This window comes from Haliotis rubra, unplaced genomic scaffold, assembly GCF_003918875.1.
Source record: "Haliotis rubra isolate DU_JTF1 unplaced genomic scaffold, ASM391887v1 Scf967, whole genome shotgun sequence".
NCBI classification, from domain to species: Eukaryota; Metazoa; Mollusca; class Gastropoda; order Lepetellida; family Haliotidae; genus Haliotis; species Haliotis rubra.
In genome coordinates, this window is record NW_025767709.1 from 4890 (window position 1) to 24620 (window position 19731).

General features: G+C 42.2%; 1 protein-coding gene across 1 annotated transcript; it reads left to right on the forward strand.

The window, feature by feature from the left end:
* The first annotated feature begins 1054 nt into the window (after positions 1 to 1054).
* On the forward strand, positions 1055 to 3493 carry LOC124265221 (E3 ubiquitin-protein ligase TRIM71-like). Its single transcript, XM_046700014.1, has 2 exons — positions 1055 to 1510; positions 1758 to 3493. Exons 1-2 carry the CDS (start codon positions 1198 to 1200, stop codon positions 3401 to 3403), a joined length of 1959 nt encoding a protein of 652 aa, XP_046555970.1. The 5' UTR covers positions 1055 to 1197; the 3' UTR covers positions 3404 to 3493.
* Positions 3494 to 19731: the final 16238 nt, after the last annotated feature.

Sequence of the window (19731 nt, forward strand, 5' to 3'; positions counted from 1 at the left end):
CAGAGGTGATGAAGTATGTGATAAAGTAACACTCTACACCAGGTGATGAACAGAGTGATGAAGTATGTGATAAAGTAACACTCCATAGGTGATGAAGTATGTGATAAAGCAACACTCTCTATACACAGAGTGTGATGAAGTATGATGAAGTGATAAAGTAACACTCCCTATACACAGAGGTGATGAAGTATGTGATAAAGTAACACTCTCCATACACAGAGTTGATGAAGTATGTGATAAAGTAACACTCTCTACACAGAGAGGTGATGAAGTATGTGATAAAGTAACACTCTCTATACACAGAGGTGATGAAGTATGTGATAAAAAGTAACACTCTCCATACACAGAGGTGATGAAGTATGTGATAAAGTAACACTCTCATACACAGAGGTTGATGAAGTATGTGATAAAGTAACACTCTCTATACACAGAGGTGATGAAGTATGTGATAAAGTAACACTCTATACACAGAGGTGATGAAGTATGTGATAAAGTAACACTCTCCATACACAGAGGTGATGAAGTATGTGATAAAGTAACACTCTCTATACACAGAGGTGATGAAGTATGTGATAAAGTAACACTCTCCATACACAGAGGTGATGAAGTATGTGATAAAGTAACACTCTCTATACACAGAGGTGATGAAGTATGTGATAAAGTAACACTCTCCATATACCGATGTGTTAGAAGTGGATTAGGGTGGTCCGACTCAGTCTATAGCTAGACAGCGTGTCACCGTGCCCCAACTTCGTAGGTCGTTTCTTATAATGTCAATCTTAAACAGGTGTCTGGGATGTAGCTTTTGATAGAGAAGTTTCCTGACGTTAATTGACCTTTCTATGAGAATTAACTTAAAACAAAAGCTTGCTACACATCTATATGGAACCAATTTTCGTATGTATTTTCGACACTGATGAAAAACAAATGGAATGCAGGATTTAACACTGTGTTGGTAGAACGTGTTACGTTTGTGAGTTCATTCACTAAAACTCTTCATGATTAGTAGGGTTGATTGATCGATCGATTGTTTATTTGTTTGTTTATTGGCTTAACAGCGAAACTCAAGAGTACGGCTATGACGAAACCGAAACCATAATCAAGACCAATCTGATGGGATTCCAACAATCATAGGTTACTGCCACGTCTAAGGGACGCAACTCTGCACGGCGAATCCTTGCAGACCCTAAACAATCAATGCTTCATGTCCTCTTTCAGATGGCTACCTCTCAGAAGCTGACGGAACATTACTTAACCTGTATCATCTGCTCCGGCGTCTTCAGTAATCCATGTACACTTGTGTGTAATCACACCTTCTGTCGGAAATGTATCGTCAACTACACCAAAACCAGACCAGAAGCCATCAGTGCCAAGTCCCTCCTCTGTCCATTCTGCAGCAAGATGACGAAAGTGTCTGCCCCTGAGAGACCCGTGGAGGAGTGGGCTGATGACGTCAAACCTATCTTTCTCATCCAGGGACTCTTGGACTCGTTTGGTCCGGGATCTAAAGGTAGACACGTGTTAAATACCTCCGTATCATAATGACTCAGAACTATAGTCTATTTCACCATAATGACTTCAAATAATAGCATGAGAGATAAAAATATGTATCTGTATTTCCAAGCATCATAATAATTTCAGTGGTTGACAGCCAACATGACTGATGTTATTTGTGTTCAGGTACTTTGTACAATCTGTAATCGATACACCAGTGTAATGAACGTTAAACACCTACAACATACAACCTCATCTTTCAGATACAACCTGCTGCAGCTATTGTAAAGAGGAAGGGGAGACAACTCCTGCCTCTGTTTGGTGCTATGTGTGTGATGATGCGTTATGTGGGAGATGCGTCAGAATTCACAACCGCATCCCATCAACTCGTCACCACGATGTCACTTACCTGTCTGGGGAGGTCAAAGTTAAACGAAGGCGGATGGTCATGTGTAAAGAACACAAGGATGAAAGTGTTAAGTTGTTGTGTAAAGATTGCGGGAAAGCAGTATGTCATACCTGTTGTACCATCTACCACAGGCAGTGTGCCTCTGTGGTCAGCTTGGAATCAGAGATGCAGGCAATGAAAGCAGCACTGACGCGGGCGACGGGCAATTTGTCACAGAGAAAGGAGAAAATCCACAAAAAAATCGAGACAAAGAAATCCAAGCTGGAAGAAGAAACATTTCGATTTAAAGAAATGGAATCACATATTAACTCTGAAACTGTCAAGGCGATAGAACAGATTAAACTCAAGGAACGGAGACTTCTTGATGAACTGAAAGAGATGTCAGACAAATACATCGGACAAATGAAAGCAGACATAAAGTCAGGTGAGATGTCAGTACAGATGTACCAACAACAAACGGAGCTGATAGACCAGGCTCTACAATCGGAGTGTGACATGGATGTGTATGAGATGCATCAGGGATGTGAGGCTGGTGATGTGGAGGCTGTCGGAGACGCTGACCTGATGGAGAGAAGAAGAATAGCCAGAGTCACATTCAGACAGGACACAGACAAGCTGAGTAAAGCACTGGACGATCTAGAGCTGGGTGAGATAGAGGTCCTGTATGAGAGTGTGCTGGACCTGAAGGCTACTCCTGTGTTACAAGACACCACTGACGTCAGAGTAGCAGGCGATACACGTACAGCGTGGCCTACTGGAGTGACAGTGCTGGTGGTGGGTGGTACAGACACAGTTGTAGTCACCGACATCTACAACAGCAGTTTGAAGTCCTTCTACACCAGCAACAATCAGCCAGGCCACAGTAAGCTCCTGCTTGATGGAGGTCCCTTTGATATCACGAAGTTGACACACGATCAGGTAGCTGTAACTGTAGACACCAAACAGATTGTAACAGTAAAAGTCAAACCAGACCTGGAGTTACTGACAACCATCACAACCAGCAAACTGTACTTGGGTATAACGTCCCTGACTCCATCAACACTAGCAGCTGGTTCCCGCTCTCCACCTTGTGTTGATATCCTGGATATGACAGGAAACGTACTGAGGTCTATCAGCCCACTCCACAAAGGTAACAACATCTTACAGTATCCCGACTTCCTCAGTACCACGAGGACAGGTAACATCCTGGTGTCTGACTGGGGAACCAAGTGTGTCGTGTGTCTGAACCCCGAGGGAGATGTGGTGTTCAACTACAGACCTACAGGAGACACAGCACTGGGGGATCCTGGGGGTATCACAAGTACCAGCACAGGCGACATCCTGGTTACAGACCACAGTCTACACAGAGTCATCCATCTGACTGAGTCAGGACAGTTTGTACAAAATCTGCTGACATCCAAGGACTTTATTCAGAGTCCACGTGGACTGTGTATAGATGAGAGAGGGTGGCTGCGTGTTTGTCTTCTCAAAGGTGTCATACAGACGTTCTCGTGTAAATAGAGAAATACCGATGAGCTGCTGCTACATGTCAGGACATTCTGGTAGAAACATGCAGACAGAAGATGGTAGTGTTGTGCTGCTACATGTCAGGACATTCTGGTAGAAACATGCAGACAGAAGATGATAGTGTTGTGCTGCTACATGTCAGGACATTCTGGTAGAAACATACAGACAGAAGATGGTAGTGTTGTGCTGCTACATGTCAGGACATTCAGGTAGAAACATACAGACAGATGATGGTAGTGTTGTGCTGCTACATGTCAGGACATTCTGGTAGAAACATGCAGACAGAAGATGATAGTGTTGTGCTGCTACATGTCAGGACATTCTGGTAGAAACATTACAGACAGAAGATGGTAGTGTTGTGCTGCTACGTCAGGACATTCTGGTAGAAACATACAGACAGATGATGGTAGTGTTGTGCTGCTACATGTCAGGACATTCTGGTAGAAACATACAGACAGAAGATGGTAGTGTTGTGCTGCTACATGTCAGGACATTCAGGTAGAAACATACAGACAGATGATGGTAGTGTTGTGCTGCTACATATCAGGACATTCTGGTAGAAACATACAGACAGAAGATGGTAGTGTTGTGCTGCTACATGTCAAGACATTCTTGTAGCAACATTCAGACAGAAGATGGTAGTGTCGTGCTGCTACATGTCAGGACATTCTGGAAGAAACATACAGACAGAAGATGGTAGTGTTGCGGGTGTGTCCTCTTGTCTGTCTACAACAAGGTTTATCTAGTTGTCCATATTGTCACAAAACATCACAAAGTAACTGCCATGCGACGGTGACAGGTAATCAGACCATACATTCGGGTGATGAAGCTGTCACACGTGTATTTACTGATTTTGTTGAAACTGAAAGCGACGGCTTCTGTGTACAGATGTAAAATGTTTGAAAAGAAAGAAAAACGTAATACATGTGTAGTGATTTGTATCAATCTGTAAACTTAGTTCATGTCAGAATACACCGCTTTGTTGTACATTGGTTTCCCATCGAGTTCATTACGAACCTGGGCGGTGGGGTAGCTTTGTGGTTAAAGCATTCGCTAGGTACGCAGAAGATCAGGGTTCGATTCCACGTGTGAAGCCCATTTCTTGTGATCCCCGTCGTGATATTGCTAAAAGCGGCGTAAAACTAAACTCACTCATTTTTATTAACCAATCTAAGGGTAACTACTGCCACAATCAATCTATCAGATAGCTTGGATAATTCTGGGCGCAGCATTAAACATGGAACAAACAATATCTAAACCAGTCGGTCACCTCCCTACACAAAACATGGCTAGCCTCCACCTCAGATACGTCATAGACCCTTACGTAGTTGAGTGGACAGAGCGTCTGCCCAGAGAGGGTGGGAGGTTCGATCCCCGGTCGCGTCTTACCAGGTTCAAAGATGGTACCAGTTGGTACCCTTAGGCACGCTCGGCATTGATAACAACCAGACTGGTGGGTTCTGAATGAGTAGGGAGATTGTATCTCCGTGGGCTACCGCTACAACGTTGCTGCTACAACTGTCTAAAACCCAAGGAAGACAACCGACATCGTCGCCGGATGAAGAGTTGGAGAAACACAACAAACAAGGATGTTTATATCAACTGTTGTACTGAATAATATAACTCCAAGATTGAGACAGTATGTACAGAATGCATCCATTGAATGATACAAAATGCTGCTGTCTTGCATAAACTCTTTCAGGTGGTGTCTGCTGCTAAAATAGATTTCGCCTCATGTTAAACATCCATAATTCACTTGGCACCACTTCCCAAGCTCGTAATTGGCTATGTATTCTTAGAAAGTCATTTACGAAACATAGCTCCCCATTATTGTACGATATATGACAAAACGTCATGCTGATTTACAGAAACAATATCAGCGAAATGTACAACGAATGATTAAATTAGTAAAGGTGTTTCACCAACCGTATGTTTCAGGGTAGTAAGTTAGTGCGTACCACCCTCAACAATCAGGGATATAACGTTCCATCGATAATATATATTTACTAGATGCATGTCCAATATACTATCCCTGTGTGTCGAGGATGCTCGTCCGGATTAATAAATCGTCTCATTGTTTGTCATTCTGGGTCGTGTCATCAAAGCGTTTTTAAGTGAATGAGTGTATTTCCTTCTCGACCGTAATAGACAATTATGTCACAAACTGGATGTTTCCTTCAAGGTACATTGATGTTGATATATGGATTAAATTGTTTGTCATCATCAATGTCCCTTCGAGACTATGAGCCGTCAGAACAGTGAAACCTCGCTAATCAGGACAGTACCATTCCTAATCAAATTGTCCGGAATAAGAAATGTCCGGATTAATAAATCGTTGTTACTGGTTCATGTCCTATGTAGATTGTTAACCGTGTCATATAATTCAGGGGCGGTGGGGTAGCCTAATGGTTAAAGCGTTGGCTCGTCACTCCGAAGACCCTGGTTCGAATCCCCACATGGGTACAATGTGTGAAGCCCATTTCTGGTGTCCCCCGCCGTGATGTTGCTGGAATATTGCATAAAGCGGCGTAAAACCAAACTATATAATTCCACATTGACGGGGTGCCACTGTAAGAACATGGACACAGTGTATGCAGGATGTTATTGACAGTAATGACCTATTGGTGTCCTAAAGAAATGATAATTCGCATCATAAGTCAAGGCATTTTCTTGTAAAGGATAACTTTTGGGGAGGTATTTGCAGATATACCACATATATTTATTCCTGAGGTACTCATTGACAGGGAGAATGAACTGAGGTGTTCAGACAACCAGGGGAGCCCCGCTAATTCAAAATATTCCCTTTCTGAACCACAAGTGTAGACTACCCTGCTGTCTTGGTACACCCCATGGGTTGAACCAGGGTTTAGTCCCTTAGAGTCAAGAATAATTAGGACGTGTTCTGTCAGGAGTGTCACAATGGCGGAGGTAAACAGCACCCAAGTCGACATATGGTTCAGAAGACAGGCGATCAGTGTCACGTACAAGACTACAAACAAGACTAGACAAGCCATTGGACATATTACGTAGACACATTACACACTGTGTAACATATTAACTTATGTCCATCATTCGATATATTGGTTTAACACTGTATGGTTTGTTTATCTAAAATCGTAGTAGTATATGGCTTCCGGTGACGCATGCGTGTTTCCGTAATGACATTCTGGAAGATGGTTCAACTGTATATAAGCAGTAATATGTGCATGAACAAGCTGCTAAGATCGCCAGTCATTTTGGGTTTTGTCGTTCCGTGTTGGCTCGTCGTAGCTTGGTGTACTGTACAGTCGGAGACACCAAGAATCAGTCTAAGTAAACTTAGGCTCAGTATTATTCGTTACACTGCTATACTGAGTCTAACAAAACCTTGTGGAAGGTCGCGTCAGGTAACCTTTTCAATTGACCAATCAGAACACAGCTTACCAAATCTCGAAAGCTGACATTGGCACATACCTTTTGAACTTTTACCCCGAAAAACTTTGTACCCGAACGATTCCGAATGTCAATTTCCGTACGATCGCTTCCGCGTGATGCACATGGAGCACACCACAAACGTGAGTAAACAGTCTCTGAAAATAGCGTTTTGTCAGTATTCAAGGATGTCAGCTTGCGGAAATATTAGCTAATGACAACCATGTCAACAGAAACCCAAAAGCTTTTATTCTGCAGGTCATATATCTGTGTTTTATGCGGGTTTTCATTTGTTGTGAGAACAGTGTTGGCGACCGGGAAAGAGTAAAATCCATTTTGTAAGTCCCTTCGAACCCTAAATAGTAGCCGTTGTCTGATTGGTTAAATCCGTTCTGTCGTCTCGCGTTTGATTGGATGGTCATAGGTCGCTCAAAGGTTACCTGACGCGACCTTCCATAAGGTTTTGTTAGACTCAGTATAGCAGTGTAACGAATAATACTGAGCACCAAGAATCTGTATGCAGTAGTTCTCGCGTTTAGCAATATCATAATATCATAAGTAAACGTGCCGCTGCTCCACTTCCTTCTTCTGGTCGTCAAGGCGACAGATCATCTCCGACCGCAGCAGTTGGATAGTTGAGGTGACTTTATTCACCTGTTAAAGGAGCAAGAATTAGCTCTGGAACGTCGTATAAAGAATAAAGAAGAATTTGTTATACATAAAACAGGTACTGCATTCCTGTTAATTTTGTTCAGCTAAAATTGCCCGACCTAAGGACACCCACTTGTTGTGTCCTAATGAACACCACAGGGTCGTGTTATTCCAGACACTGCCCAGCTGCTGCACAATATGTTTAATGGAGTAAATCACATTGCTCTGGTAACGACTGGATGTCACGTGACAAATGTCTGTGTAGTAAAGCCTGTGTATATCAAGTTGTAAATGTCATGAGGCTGTGTATCACGTATCTCACGTGACAGTGTCGGCTTCACAGCTAAAACAGCAGGATGTCTGCTGCTATGGCGGACTCTCACTGACGATGTAATTATTTCGTTACACCTACAAACCTATGGATGGCGTCCATTGCTCCCTTCTCGCTTCCTGTTTCAGTTGCTCGTACTTTTTCGAATTTGGTCTCATTTTCTATTCTTGCCATTTGAATTGATGGACGTTTTGTAACAAAGAACACATCGTTTTAGGACGTTTACACCCCTCTTATATGTCTACTTTCTACATGCCGTTCTAAGACTTTTGTGGTGATGTTCCAACAAAAGCAGTTCTCGTATTTTGAGTATGGACGGCTGAGATGGAACTGTGTTCAGTATAACGCACGGTGTGGATGTATTGGTGGGGTCTGACTGGGTTTATTGGAAGTGATCTGCTCCATGTTATGTTTACTTTCTGATTGTATTGGGTGTTATTGTGGCCTTCTTGGTGAATTGATGCACTTGATTTTGTTGTGAGGACATCTGGATTTGTGGGTTGATTATTGCGTGGCGCCATCTGGTTATCGTCTTGCCGTGATCTCAGTTGTTGTGTTGCCATGATCTGGTTGTTGTGTTGTCATGACCTGGTTGTTGTATTGCCGTCATCTGGCTATTGTGTTGCCACGATCTAGTTGTTGTGTTGCCATAATCTGGTTGTTGTGTTGCAATGATCTGGTTGTTGTGTTGCCATGATCCGGTTGTTTTGTTGCCGTGATCTGGTTAATGTGTTGCCATGATCTGGTTGTTGTGTTGCCATGATCTGGTTGTTGTGTTGCCATGATCCGGTTGTTTTGTTGCCGTGATCTGGTTAATGTGTTGCCATGATCTGGTTGTTGTGTTGCCATGATCTGGTTGTTGTGTTGCCGTGATCTGGTTGTTGTTTTTATAAGATCTTGTTTTTGTGTTGCCGTGATCTGGTTGTTGTGTTGCCATGACGTGGTTGTTGTGTTGACATGATCTGGTTGTTGTGTTGCCATGATCTGGTTGTTGTGTTGCCGTGATCTGGATGTTGTGTTGCCGTGATCTGGTTGTTGTGTTGCCACAATCTAGTTGTTGTGTTGCCATGATCTGGTTGTTGTGTTGCCATGATCTGGTTGTTGTGTTGCCATGATCTGGTTGTCTTGTTGCCGTGATCTGGTTAATGTGTTGCCATGATCTAGTTGTTGTGTTGCCATGATCTGGTTGTTGTGTTGCCATGATCTGGTTGTTGTGTTGCTGTGATCTGGTTGTGTTGCTATGATCTGGTTGTTGAGTTGCCATGATCTGGTTGTTGTGCTGCCTTGATCTGGTTTTTATGTTGCCATGATCTGATTGTTGTGTTGCCATGATCTGGTTGTTGTGTTGCCATGATCTGGTTGTTGTGTTGCCATGATCTGGTTGTTGTGTTGCCGTGATCTGGTTGTTGTGTTGCCATTATCTATTTGTTGTGTTGCCATGATCTGGTTGTTGTGTTGCCTTGATCTGGTTGTTGTGTTGCCATGATCTGGTTGTTGTTTTGCCATGATCTGGTTGTTGTGTTGCCATGATACGGTTGTTGTGTAGCCGTGATCTGGTTGTTGTGTTGATAAGATATGGTTGCTGTGTTGCCATGATCTGGTTGTTGTATTGCCGCTATCTGTCTGTTGTGTTGATATGATCTGGCTGTTGTGTTGCCATGATCTGGTTGTTGTGTTGCCATGATCTGGTTGTTGTGTTGCCGTGATCTGGTTGTTGTGTTGCCGTTATCTGTCTGTTGTGTTGATATGATCTGGTTGTTGTGTTGCCGTGATCTGGTTGTTGTGTTGCCGTTATCTGTCTGTTGTCTTGATATGATCTGGTTGTTGTGTTGTCATGATCTGGTTGTTGTGTTGCCGTGATCTGGTTGATGTGTTGCCATGATCTGGTTGTTGTATAACCGTCATCTGGTTGTTGTGTTGCCATGATTTGGTTGTTGTGTAGCCGTGATCTGGTTGTTTTGTTGCCGTGATCTGGTTGTTGTGTTGCCGTGATCTGGTTGTTGTGTTGATAAGATCTGGTTGTTGTGTTGCCATGATCTGGTTGTTGTGTTGCCATGATCTGGTTGTTGTGTTGATAAGACCTGGTTGCATTCAGTCTTCTGGTGACGTCAGTAAGATACAGGTGTTTCCATGCTCTCTGGTTGTTGTTGGACTCGTCTGTAATTTACTGATTCTGTCGACATAATCGGATTCTTGTGTTGACAAGATCTACCACATACTTCAGCATGTGTAGTGGGGATAGGCCGACACGTTGTTCCAAAGAACCACAATTTGTCAAGTATGGCCAAGTCAAATTTTAAGTTAGTATATCGTGGTTCGATAGTTTATAGGTTTCAGTTTGAAGTATTTGTATATCGTGGTTGGATAGTATGTAGGTTTCAGTTTTAAATATTTGTATATAGTGGTTGGATAGTTTATAGGTTTCAGTTTGAAGTATTTGTATATAGTGGTTGGATAGTTTATAGGTTTCAGTTTGAAGTATTTTTATATCGTGGTTCGATAGTTTACAGGTTTCAGTTTTAAGTATGTGTATACAATGGCTGAAAAGTTCATAGATTTCAGCTGTTAACTGTACAGATAAAATATTATAGGCCCTCTGTGTTGAATGTACCCAGTTACGTCCCTTACCAGTGTATGGATCCGCTTGACAGGAGTCGAATCCCGGTTTTGTTCATGTTATGAGCCTCACTTATGCTCAAGACTTTCACCAAAGTGTTACACGTCTAACAACTGCATTACTCTTCGGGTTTCACTCCCATATAACGCCAACTTGACCTGATATAACATAAACAAATCAGATTTACAATGAGTCGAATATCTCCACTCGGGATTTACTCCGAATGTCAAAATGACTTCTGCTTGCCGTATCTAATCAAATTAGGTGAAGACTTTACAACAGATACGACAGGTAGTTTCATGTTGCAATCAGACAAACCTATCTTGACTGCTGACATTTTACATATCATCTTTCACGTTGACATTTCTCATTCTCGTTGTGTGTTATAGGTATCTGCAGATCGCAGGCAATATTTGATATATTCGCTAATGTAAACACGCATGTTAAGCAGAAAGTGACTGGGTGAGTGAGTGATTAAATGAGTGAGTGAGTGAGGTTTTGCACCACATTTAGCGATGTTCCGGTAATGTCAAGGAGGGACACTAGCGATGCTCTTTACACATTATACACGTGAAAGAAAGCACTCTACACTCGTGCGAAGGATCACATAATCCCGTGATTCTGAAGGTCATACGCTCCACCGTATTTTACAGACTTGTCCCAGCTAACACAAATGCTCCATTGACTCAAGTTTATCAGCATGTTTATCTCACATGTACATCTGTACATTATCAATTTAATGAATTATGCATGTTATAAATATATTAATACAAAAATATCTCACCTGTACATCATGTAGCCATATTACTTTAAGCCGTACGTATTGTAATCTTGGTAACCAATAAAAAAACAAAATAAAAAAAAGTTTATCAGCATGAAGAAATGTCCACAACCACATATTTGGCTCCATCTATGTGGGGCTTAGAACAATCAACCATCACCATGATCTTACACAAACACCAAGTGTCCTTATGAATTTTGTAGAATATCACCCAGGCCTTTCCCGAAATCAACGGTTTCAGTGTCTTCGAGCATGTCCTGCATGTCTCCAGCAATTCTGGGCGTTCCGGGCTGGACTCCGACACTAACGTAATAACGCGAATCCTACGTTACAAACAGAAAACGACTCTCCCAACCCCATTGTGAAATAATTTGGCCAGTCCAGAGACATGGTCTAGCATGATTGCTTTCTTAGCAACTCTCTAATTACATGTGTCGAGTGATTAGATTCCAAACACCCCCGATCAGTTGATACGAAGGCCGGACCATTGCCATGTCCCAGCCCTGACCGCCATGTCCGAACTGAATCAGTCAGCTGATCCCAACTTCCGCTTCCGGTAACTGTGCACGTGACCGCGGACGTTCACGTACAACTACTCTGTCCAATCACGTTTGTCATTCTGACCACGTGGCAATCATATCCGGAACCTCATGGCAGTTGTCGATAATATCGTGATTAATGTGACGTCACGGTTGAGTGGAGATGGACAACAATTGACGAGACTCTGAGGTCAAACAGGGGGCAACCTGACCCCTTGATGGCGGCCATGGCAACCACCCAATTCATTGTTTTATCATTGCACCTTTTTGTATATTAAAGGCAGGACAGTGTTACCTATTCAAAGTGTAAGATACTGTAAAATCTGTAACACATTATGATGTCACCATGCAGTAAATCGTGTGCTCTTAATCTCAGTGTACTGCAATACTTCACAATTACATTTTGAAGGCTTTGTTGTTATAATAAGGTTGGTTGGTTTGTTGTTTAAGGACGCACTCAGAAATGCAACAGCTACATGGCTGCGGTCTGTAAATAGCCGATTCTGGACCCGACAACCCAGTGTTCAACAGCATGAGCACCGATCTATCATGCTAAGGCTGCTTTCAGCAAGGTTCTACAGTTTATCATCAGTATTATAGCTTCATGGCGGCGGTCTGTAAATAGCCGAGTCTGACCCGACATCCCAGTGTTCAACAGCATGAGCACCGATCTATCATGCTAAGGCTGCTTTCAGCAAGGTTCTACAGTTCCAGATATATCACGGTTGCCCGTAAATAATTGAATTTTTGCCAGACAAGCAATCTAGCAAGTCCGCGAACCTGACCACCCGATCCCAGTCGCCTCACATGTCCAGCACAGACAGATGGGGACACATCCTATCTCGACCATCTGGCACGGACTGACCCCGTGGGATGTATTGTGTGCTTTAATAAGGGACCACACCCGTGGTCTAGTGGATGAAGCGTCTGCCCGGAGAGCGGAAGGCCGGTAGTTCGGTCCCAGACCTCGTCACACAAACAGACGTTGTAAGATGGTTCTTGTTGCACTGCATGAGCTCGGAATTAGGGGATAAAACATTGACGGGTGGCTCGGAGTCGGGGTGTTACCTTGTGGTCTAGTACTATATAACCGACAACACAATAACACGATGAGAATTGACGTTGCTGTATACGCGAATTAATCTTGAACGCGACATTAAACTGTAGCTGTACATCGAAAACAAGATGAATGATTTTATTATCCAGAACATATATTTCTCACACGTGTGTCCTTCCATTAAGTGAATGGACGCCATATTTTGACCACACCCAATAGCAAGACGATCACTGACTTGTGTCAACCAAGGCAGCGAGCCTGACCACCCGATCCCGTTAGTCGCCTCTAACGACACGCATGGTTTGCTGAAGACCAATTCTAACCCGGATCTTCACAGGTTCAAATTGAATCATAACAGGTTCACATTTATGAACAACAATGCGTCGGAGTTGAGGTTCAGTGGGTGAAGAGTGAGTTGGGCTCAGCACCAACAAGATTAAACGTCAGCTGTACGTTAAACCCGCAGATGTTTACCACCATGATCAAACCAATCAGCATCCGTAAAATCCGGACAGACTACTAGACGAATTGGGCTTTGAAGCAAATGTCAGCGGATCCTGGTACGGCTCTAAGGGACACGACGTTGTAAATCGATATCAGCGGATTCAAGGGCTTGGTGTCAGTGCAAACGAAACGAAACGAAACACGAAAACAACACGTCGATTGTGTCCGACTGCACTTCATGGTTTCTCGGCGTTTCAGTTTTCATTTAAAAGCGTAAATGAGTTTCTGATTGTGTTGGTTTAGTAAGACCATGCAGTCATCGAACTCTCGAGAACAAAGAAGATCCTCCTCTCTATCCTCCGGTGTAGAAACATTCTAGTGAGGTCGTGTCAACGTCCTCGTCTAGCAGTACTGTGCATGTCAGCTACTCGGGGGATATAATATCTGAGAAAGGGAAGAAAAACAGCGATTACGTGATGAGAGTAACGACCACCTCCTTTCCATCTGAGCTATATGTGTCGGCATCACTTGTCAGTTTCATGTCGCAATTAATTTGTATCCAATCAGAGCAACTCCCACAGCAGACGACATCAAACAGCCGACTTATCCTTCGTGCGGCTTGGCGTAAATCTAATTTAAGGAGAACTTCAAAGCACATCGTTCTCCAGCCTGCTCCTAACAGCGCAGAACAGTCCACAAACTGGGCAAATCAAATCAATTACCCTTCAACTCGGGGCTCAATCTCTCCTAATAATTAGATTCCAGTTTGGTTTGCGGAGCTATTCAAAGGCGCGTTTTACACAAATGAAACTCTTGTCTGTATCCTCACGGAAGTCAATAATGCAGGAACAAGTCAACCGGATATAGTCATCCACGCATGCGCATCTGCTGATAGCTACAAAGAACAAGGTTAAGCTAGTTTAAAACATGGCCTCAAATAAGTCTCGTTTAGTTTGCGATCGACCCGCCATATTTACGGACGACTGAATGTCTTGGTAATATGACAAACACTATCACGTGAAGGGGACTTCATCATCATCACGATGCCCCGTAACCACCGGATTAACCTCGACTGGTTTACTTGCCCTAGAGCGCATGCGCTCCCTCACTCCAATCGTTGTGCAGCCTTTAGGTGGCGAAGGACAAGGTACAAGTCCAAGTCCTAATTAGCTGGATGAGGCCAGAGAAAGGGGCAGCCAGGTGTGTGAGAAAGGATGGAGACGGCACAGCACAGGTTCACGAATCAATAACTTTGTTGGCACTTGTGCACGTGCTTCTTTAACTTCTGGCTGTCCCTTTCTTTGCACTCTTCCCTCGTAACAAATAGTGAAATGTGTCAATATTTTAATGATAGTTTGTTAAACAACTTTTAAATTTTAGGACATAAATTCTGCAAACAAATCACAAAGTTTGTGTGATGTTTTGATTATGATCAGCGTTTCATTGAGTATTATATATTTATTAGTTTTCGAGTTAGATTGCAATCCATCGGTCCGCTTTTGAGCCAAACAGACTATAGCAGTGAATGGGTAGCCGGCGGGAAATAAATCATATGACTGTCAACATTCTAGAACATCACAGACAGCTTGGGTTAACCGGGGTAATAATGTGTTAACGCTTTGAGCATAGATAAGCAGGTGCGTGGATAGAGACACTATATAAGATATACATTATACTAGCAAGGGCGTGGATACAGGCGCTATATAAGATATACATTACACTAGGAGGTGCGTGGATACAGGCGCTACATAAGATATACATTATACTAGCAGGTGCGTTGATACAAGCGCTATATAAGATATACATTATACTAGCAGGTGCGTGGATACAGGCGCTATATAAGGTATACCTTATACTAGCAAGAGCGTGGATACAGGCGCTATATAATATATTCATTATACTAGCAAGAGCGTGGATACAGGCGCTATATAAGATATACATTATACTAGCAGGTGCGTGGATACAGGTGCTATATAACATACGCATTATACTAGCAGGTGCGTGGATACAGGTGCTATATAAGATATACCTTGTACTAGCAAGAGCGTGGTTACAGGCGCTATATAACATACGCATTATACTAGCAGGTGCGTGGATACAGGCGCTATATAAGATATACATTATACTAGCAGGAGCGTGGATACAGGCACTATATAAGATATACATTATACTAGCAAGAGCGTGGATACAGGCGCTATATAAGATATACATTATACTAGCAGGTGCGTGGATACAGGTGCTGTATAAGATATACATTATACTAGCAGGTGCGTGGATACAGGTGCTATATAAGATATACCTTGTACTAGCAAGAGCGTGGTTACAGGTGCTATATAAGATAAACCTTGTACTAGCAAGAGCGTGGTTACAGGCGCTATATAAGATATATATTATACTAGCAGGTGCGTGGATACAGGCGCTATATAAGATCTGCATTATACTAGCAGGTGCGTGGATACAGGCGCTATATAAGATATACATTATACAAGCAAGAGCGTGGATACAGGCGCTATATAAGATATACCTTATACTAGCAGGTGCGTGGATACAGACGCTATACAAGATATACCTTATACCAGCAAGAGCGTGGATACAGGCGCTATATAAGATATACATTATACTAGCAAGAGCGTGGATACAGGCGCTATATAAGATATACCTTATACCAGCAAGGGCGTGGATACTGGCGCTATGTAAAATATACATTATACTAGCAAGAGCGTGGATACAGGCGCTATATAAGATATACCTTATACTAGCAGGTGCGTGGATACAGACGCTATACAAGATATACCTTATACCAGCAAGAGCGTGGATACAGGCACTATGTAAGATATATAGCATACTAGCAAGAGCGTGGATATAGGTGCTATATAAGATATACCTTATACTAGCAAGAGCGTGGATACTGGCGCTATGTAAAATATACATTATACTAGCAAGAGCGTGGATACAGGCGCTATATAAGATATACCTTATACTAGCAAGAGCGTGGATACTGGCGCTATGTAAAATATACATTATACTAGCAAGAGCGTGGATACAGGCGCTATATAAGATATACATTATACTAGCAAGAGCGTGGATACAGGCGCTATATAAGATATACATTATACTAGCAAGAGCGTGGATACTGGCGCTATGTAAAATATACATTATACTAGCAAGAGCGTGGATACAGGCGCTATATAAGATATAAATTATACTAGCAAGAGCGTGGATACAGGCGCTACATAAGATATACATTATACTAGCAAGAGCGAGGATACAGGCGCTATATAAGATATACATTATACTAGCAAGAGCGCTTTATAAATAGTCATTATTATTATTAATATTAATTTATGTATGAAACTGAAAGTGTGTGGTCGGGATTAGAGTGGACGCCATTACCTTGATATGATATATTACTTGATATATTACTTGATGTTATAATCATCAAGATGGCCGACAGTGAAGACACGCAAGAAGTGCTCTCTCCGAAAATCAGTGATTGTGTCATACATAGACATGAAAATGGTGAAAAGACTGTGCATATAACACCTGTTCCTTTCAACAGTGATGTGAGTGCCACAATTGAAACTCAAAGCAGTGTGATTTTCCCAAATGTGGATATTATTGACGACACTGGATCCTCTCAGCCAAATACAACACAGGCAAGTGACCCTTACTGTTCCAATGAAATCCTTTCAAACTCTGATGAATTGCTTGTACAAAACCTTGATTGTGAACTTCAACATTTACCAAAGGAACTGTATATTGACACTTTACTACGCCTTACATGCAACTCTGATGAAGTTACTAAAGTTTATAGGCAGACATTATCATCAAGAGCTAAATGTTTTAAACATTGCCCCTCTGGTCAACTCTATATAAGAAGAAATACGGAGAGAAGTACTGCTGTTTCTAAATACGCCAATGACTGTTACATCTTGAATTTATTTATAAATGGTGAAAATGCAGAAATTGATTATGTTTACAATAAAGGTACACCAAAACCCAGAAACAACAATACCCAACCCCAAACACAAGCTCGCCACCAGTCTATTGTTGACCAATTATCAACAGCACGCATCATGTCAGACCTTGTAGAAATGAAACAAAGACTTGACCATGTGAATGAGAATCAAAGATACCAACACAATGTCCAGCAAGCGCTCCAATCAGAAGTCAAAATGTTGAAGGAACACAATGAGCACATGCAAGTCTCCACTATGATGATCAAGCAAGCTGTTGAGTTCGTTTGTGAGCAGTTAAAAGATGTGCGCCTCATGCTAGGTAACTGTAAATCTAACAGCGAGCATTTAACTGGTGTGACAGAGAAGGTCCACACGGCAGAAGAACAGTTATATGCGGTTATCTCCCCAGACGTCAATCATCAGCCACCACCTGCAGTCAAATCAGTTGTTGAAATCCCAAACAAACAGAGCAGTAGATCTCCTACAGTCCGCATGCATGGAGGGGATCATGACATCACCTTCTTACAAGATTCGATGTTATACATTGCGAAAAAAATCAACATCAACCAAAAAGTTGAATTCCCAAAGAACAAACTTAAAAATCAGCCTCACAAACGATAATGAAAGTGAGAAAACTCGCATTGTTCATATAAAATCTCCGAATAGAGACATTGATATCCTGCAGAAATCACAGGTCAACCCAACAGAGACTCCACAGGAAGATAATGTTAATGATCTTTTCGAAGGAACTGTTAGGACGAGAACAGTGAGATATTACCTAGGAGGCATCTCCAACAGATCCACAAGAACTGCCATCCTCAACTTTCTCCATCAACACAATATCACTGTTAAAGGGCTAAGACTAATTCAGAGCAAATTTGAAGGCGCTTCACAATCAGCAAAGGTCACTATTCCAAAACATCAGTCAGAGCAATTAGAACTAGATGTGGATTGGCCTACAGGAGTCTACTGTCGCAGATGGATGAGCAAGCAGCAGTGGCAGGAGAAAACCTCACGACAGGAATTCTAGAGACTGGGACTACTAGGTGCCTCAGTCTCCGCTATATAGGCTATTCCAACATGAAAGCCATGAACAGATTTCCTATCATATCAAATTTAATAACATTCATCATACTTCAGCTTCTCCTCATCACTGCGATGACTATGACACTTAGTCTGCTAACTTGGAATGTGAGAGGAATAATGTCATCGGCACTCTCACTTTGTGAAATTGTTGACCAAAACAATGTAGACATTGCATTTGTAACAGAGCACAAATTATTACAGTACTCAGACAACTTTATGGACACTATGCACACTGGTTACTCATCATTTGTGAAATCTGATAGAAACATATGTGCAAATTCCTCCTGTGGTAAAGGTGGAGTTGCCATATTGTTTAAGTCATCACTGATCCCACATGTGAAACATATTGATGCCATCAACAGCTCTCGTATAATTGGGATTGAGATTAAAGTTCGAGACCTGCCAACACTTTATCTGTTTGGCGTCTACATGCCTACCTCCTCTTATGGATATGAAGTTTTGAAACAAGAAATTGACATACTTCAAGACCTATATGATTTCTATGAAAGTAAAGGAATAGTGCTTTTCCTTGGCGATTTCAACATCCCACTTCAGGCCCACAACTGCTTCACAGAAAGAAGATCCGGCCTGCTACAAAGCTTCCTCGATAATAATAACTTAGTTATTCTTCAGAATACTGACTCCTTACCATATACCTTTATCCCTTCTCAATCAATGTTAGATCTTGTACTCGTGCCAAGGGAACATCAGCTAATTGTGAAAGACTTTCTGATTCACCCAGAAGATGATCTCAACTGTGTCTCAGACCACCTGCCAGTCTCAGTCTCCCTACATGTACGTTATCACCCTGAAGCGGATGTGACACCACAGAAACCCATGACATCATGGAAAAAATGTGATGAAACAATACTCAAAGAATATCAAGATACACTAAGCATGGAATTACATATGGCAAACCCCAGTGACGATATAACTGATGCTAGTGATATAGATTACCTCTACCAGCACATCACGGAAAGTATCACAAAAGCAAGCACAGCTACTCTACCATTATCAAGATTCAATCCCCACACAAAACCTTACTGGTCACAGGAACTGAAGGATGCTCACAAACGTCAACGACAAGCTCGACGTCTATGGATAAACGAAGGACGCCCAAGAGGGCCAGAACACGAGAGTTACTCTAAATATAAAGGTCTTAAACGTGACTTCAGAAAAGCCCAACGAAAAGCCATTCAAGAATGCACCGAAAACTCACTTCAGGAATTTGAAAGCTCATATGAGTATGATATAAAAAGCTTTTGGAAACTGATAAACAGAAGAAAAGGAAAGAAAAACAACTTTTGTGCTTATCTCACCTATAACAACAGAGATACTTGGGACTCTGACGACATAGGCAATGTCTTTGCTGACTTTTATGAAACAGTACACTCCCCCTTACGAAATCCCGAATTCGATGATGAATTCTACAACGCCACAAATTCA

What these genes read in the sequence shown, in the direction of transcription:
- LOC124265221 (XM_046700014.1), top strand. Translation starts at nt 1,198, where the DNA reads ATGCTTCATGTCCTCTTTCAGATGGCTACCTCTCAGAAGCTGACGGAA. An exon ending in GTTTGGTCCGGGATCTAAAG is followed by an intron (nt 1,511 to 1,757) that starts GTAGACACGTGT and finishes CTCATCTTTCAG; the next exon opens with ATACAACCTGCTGCAGCTAT.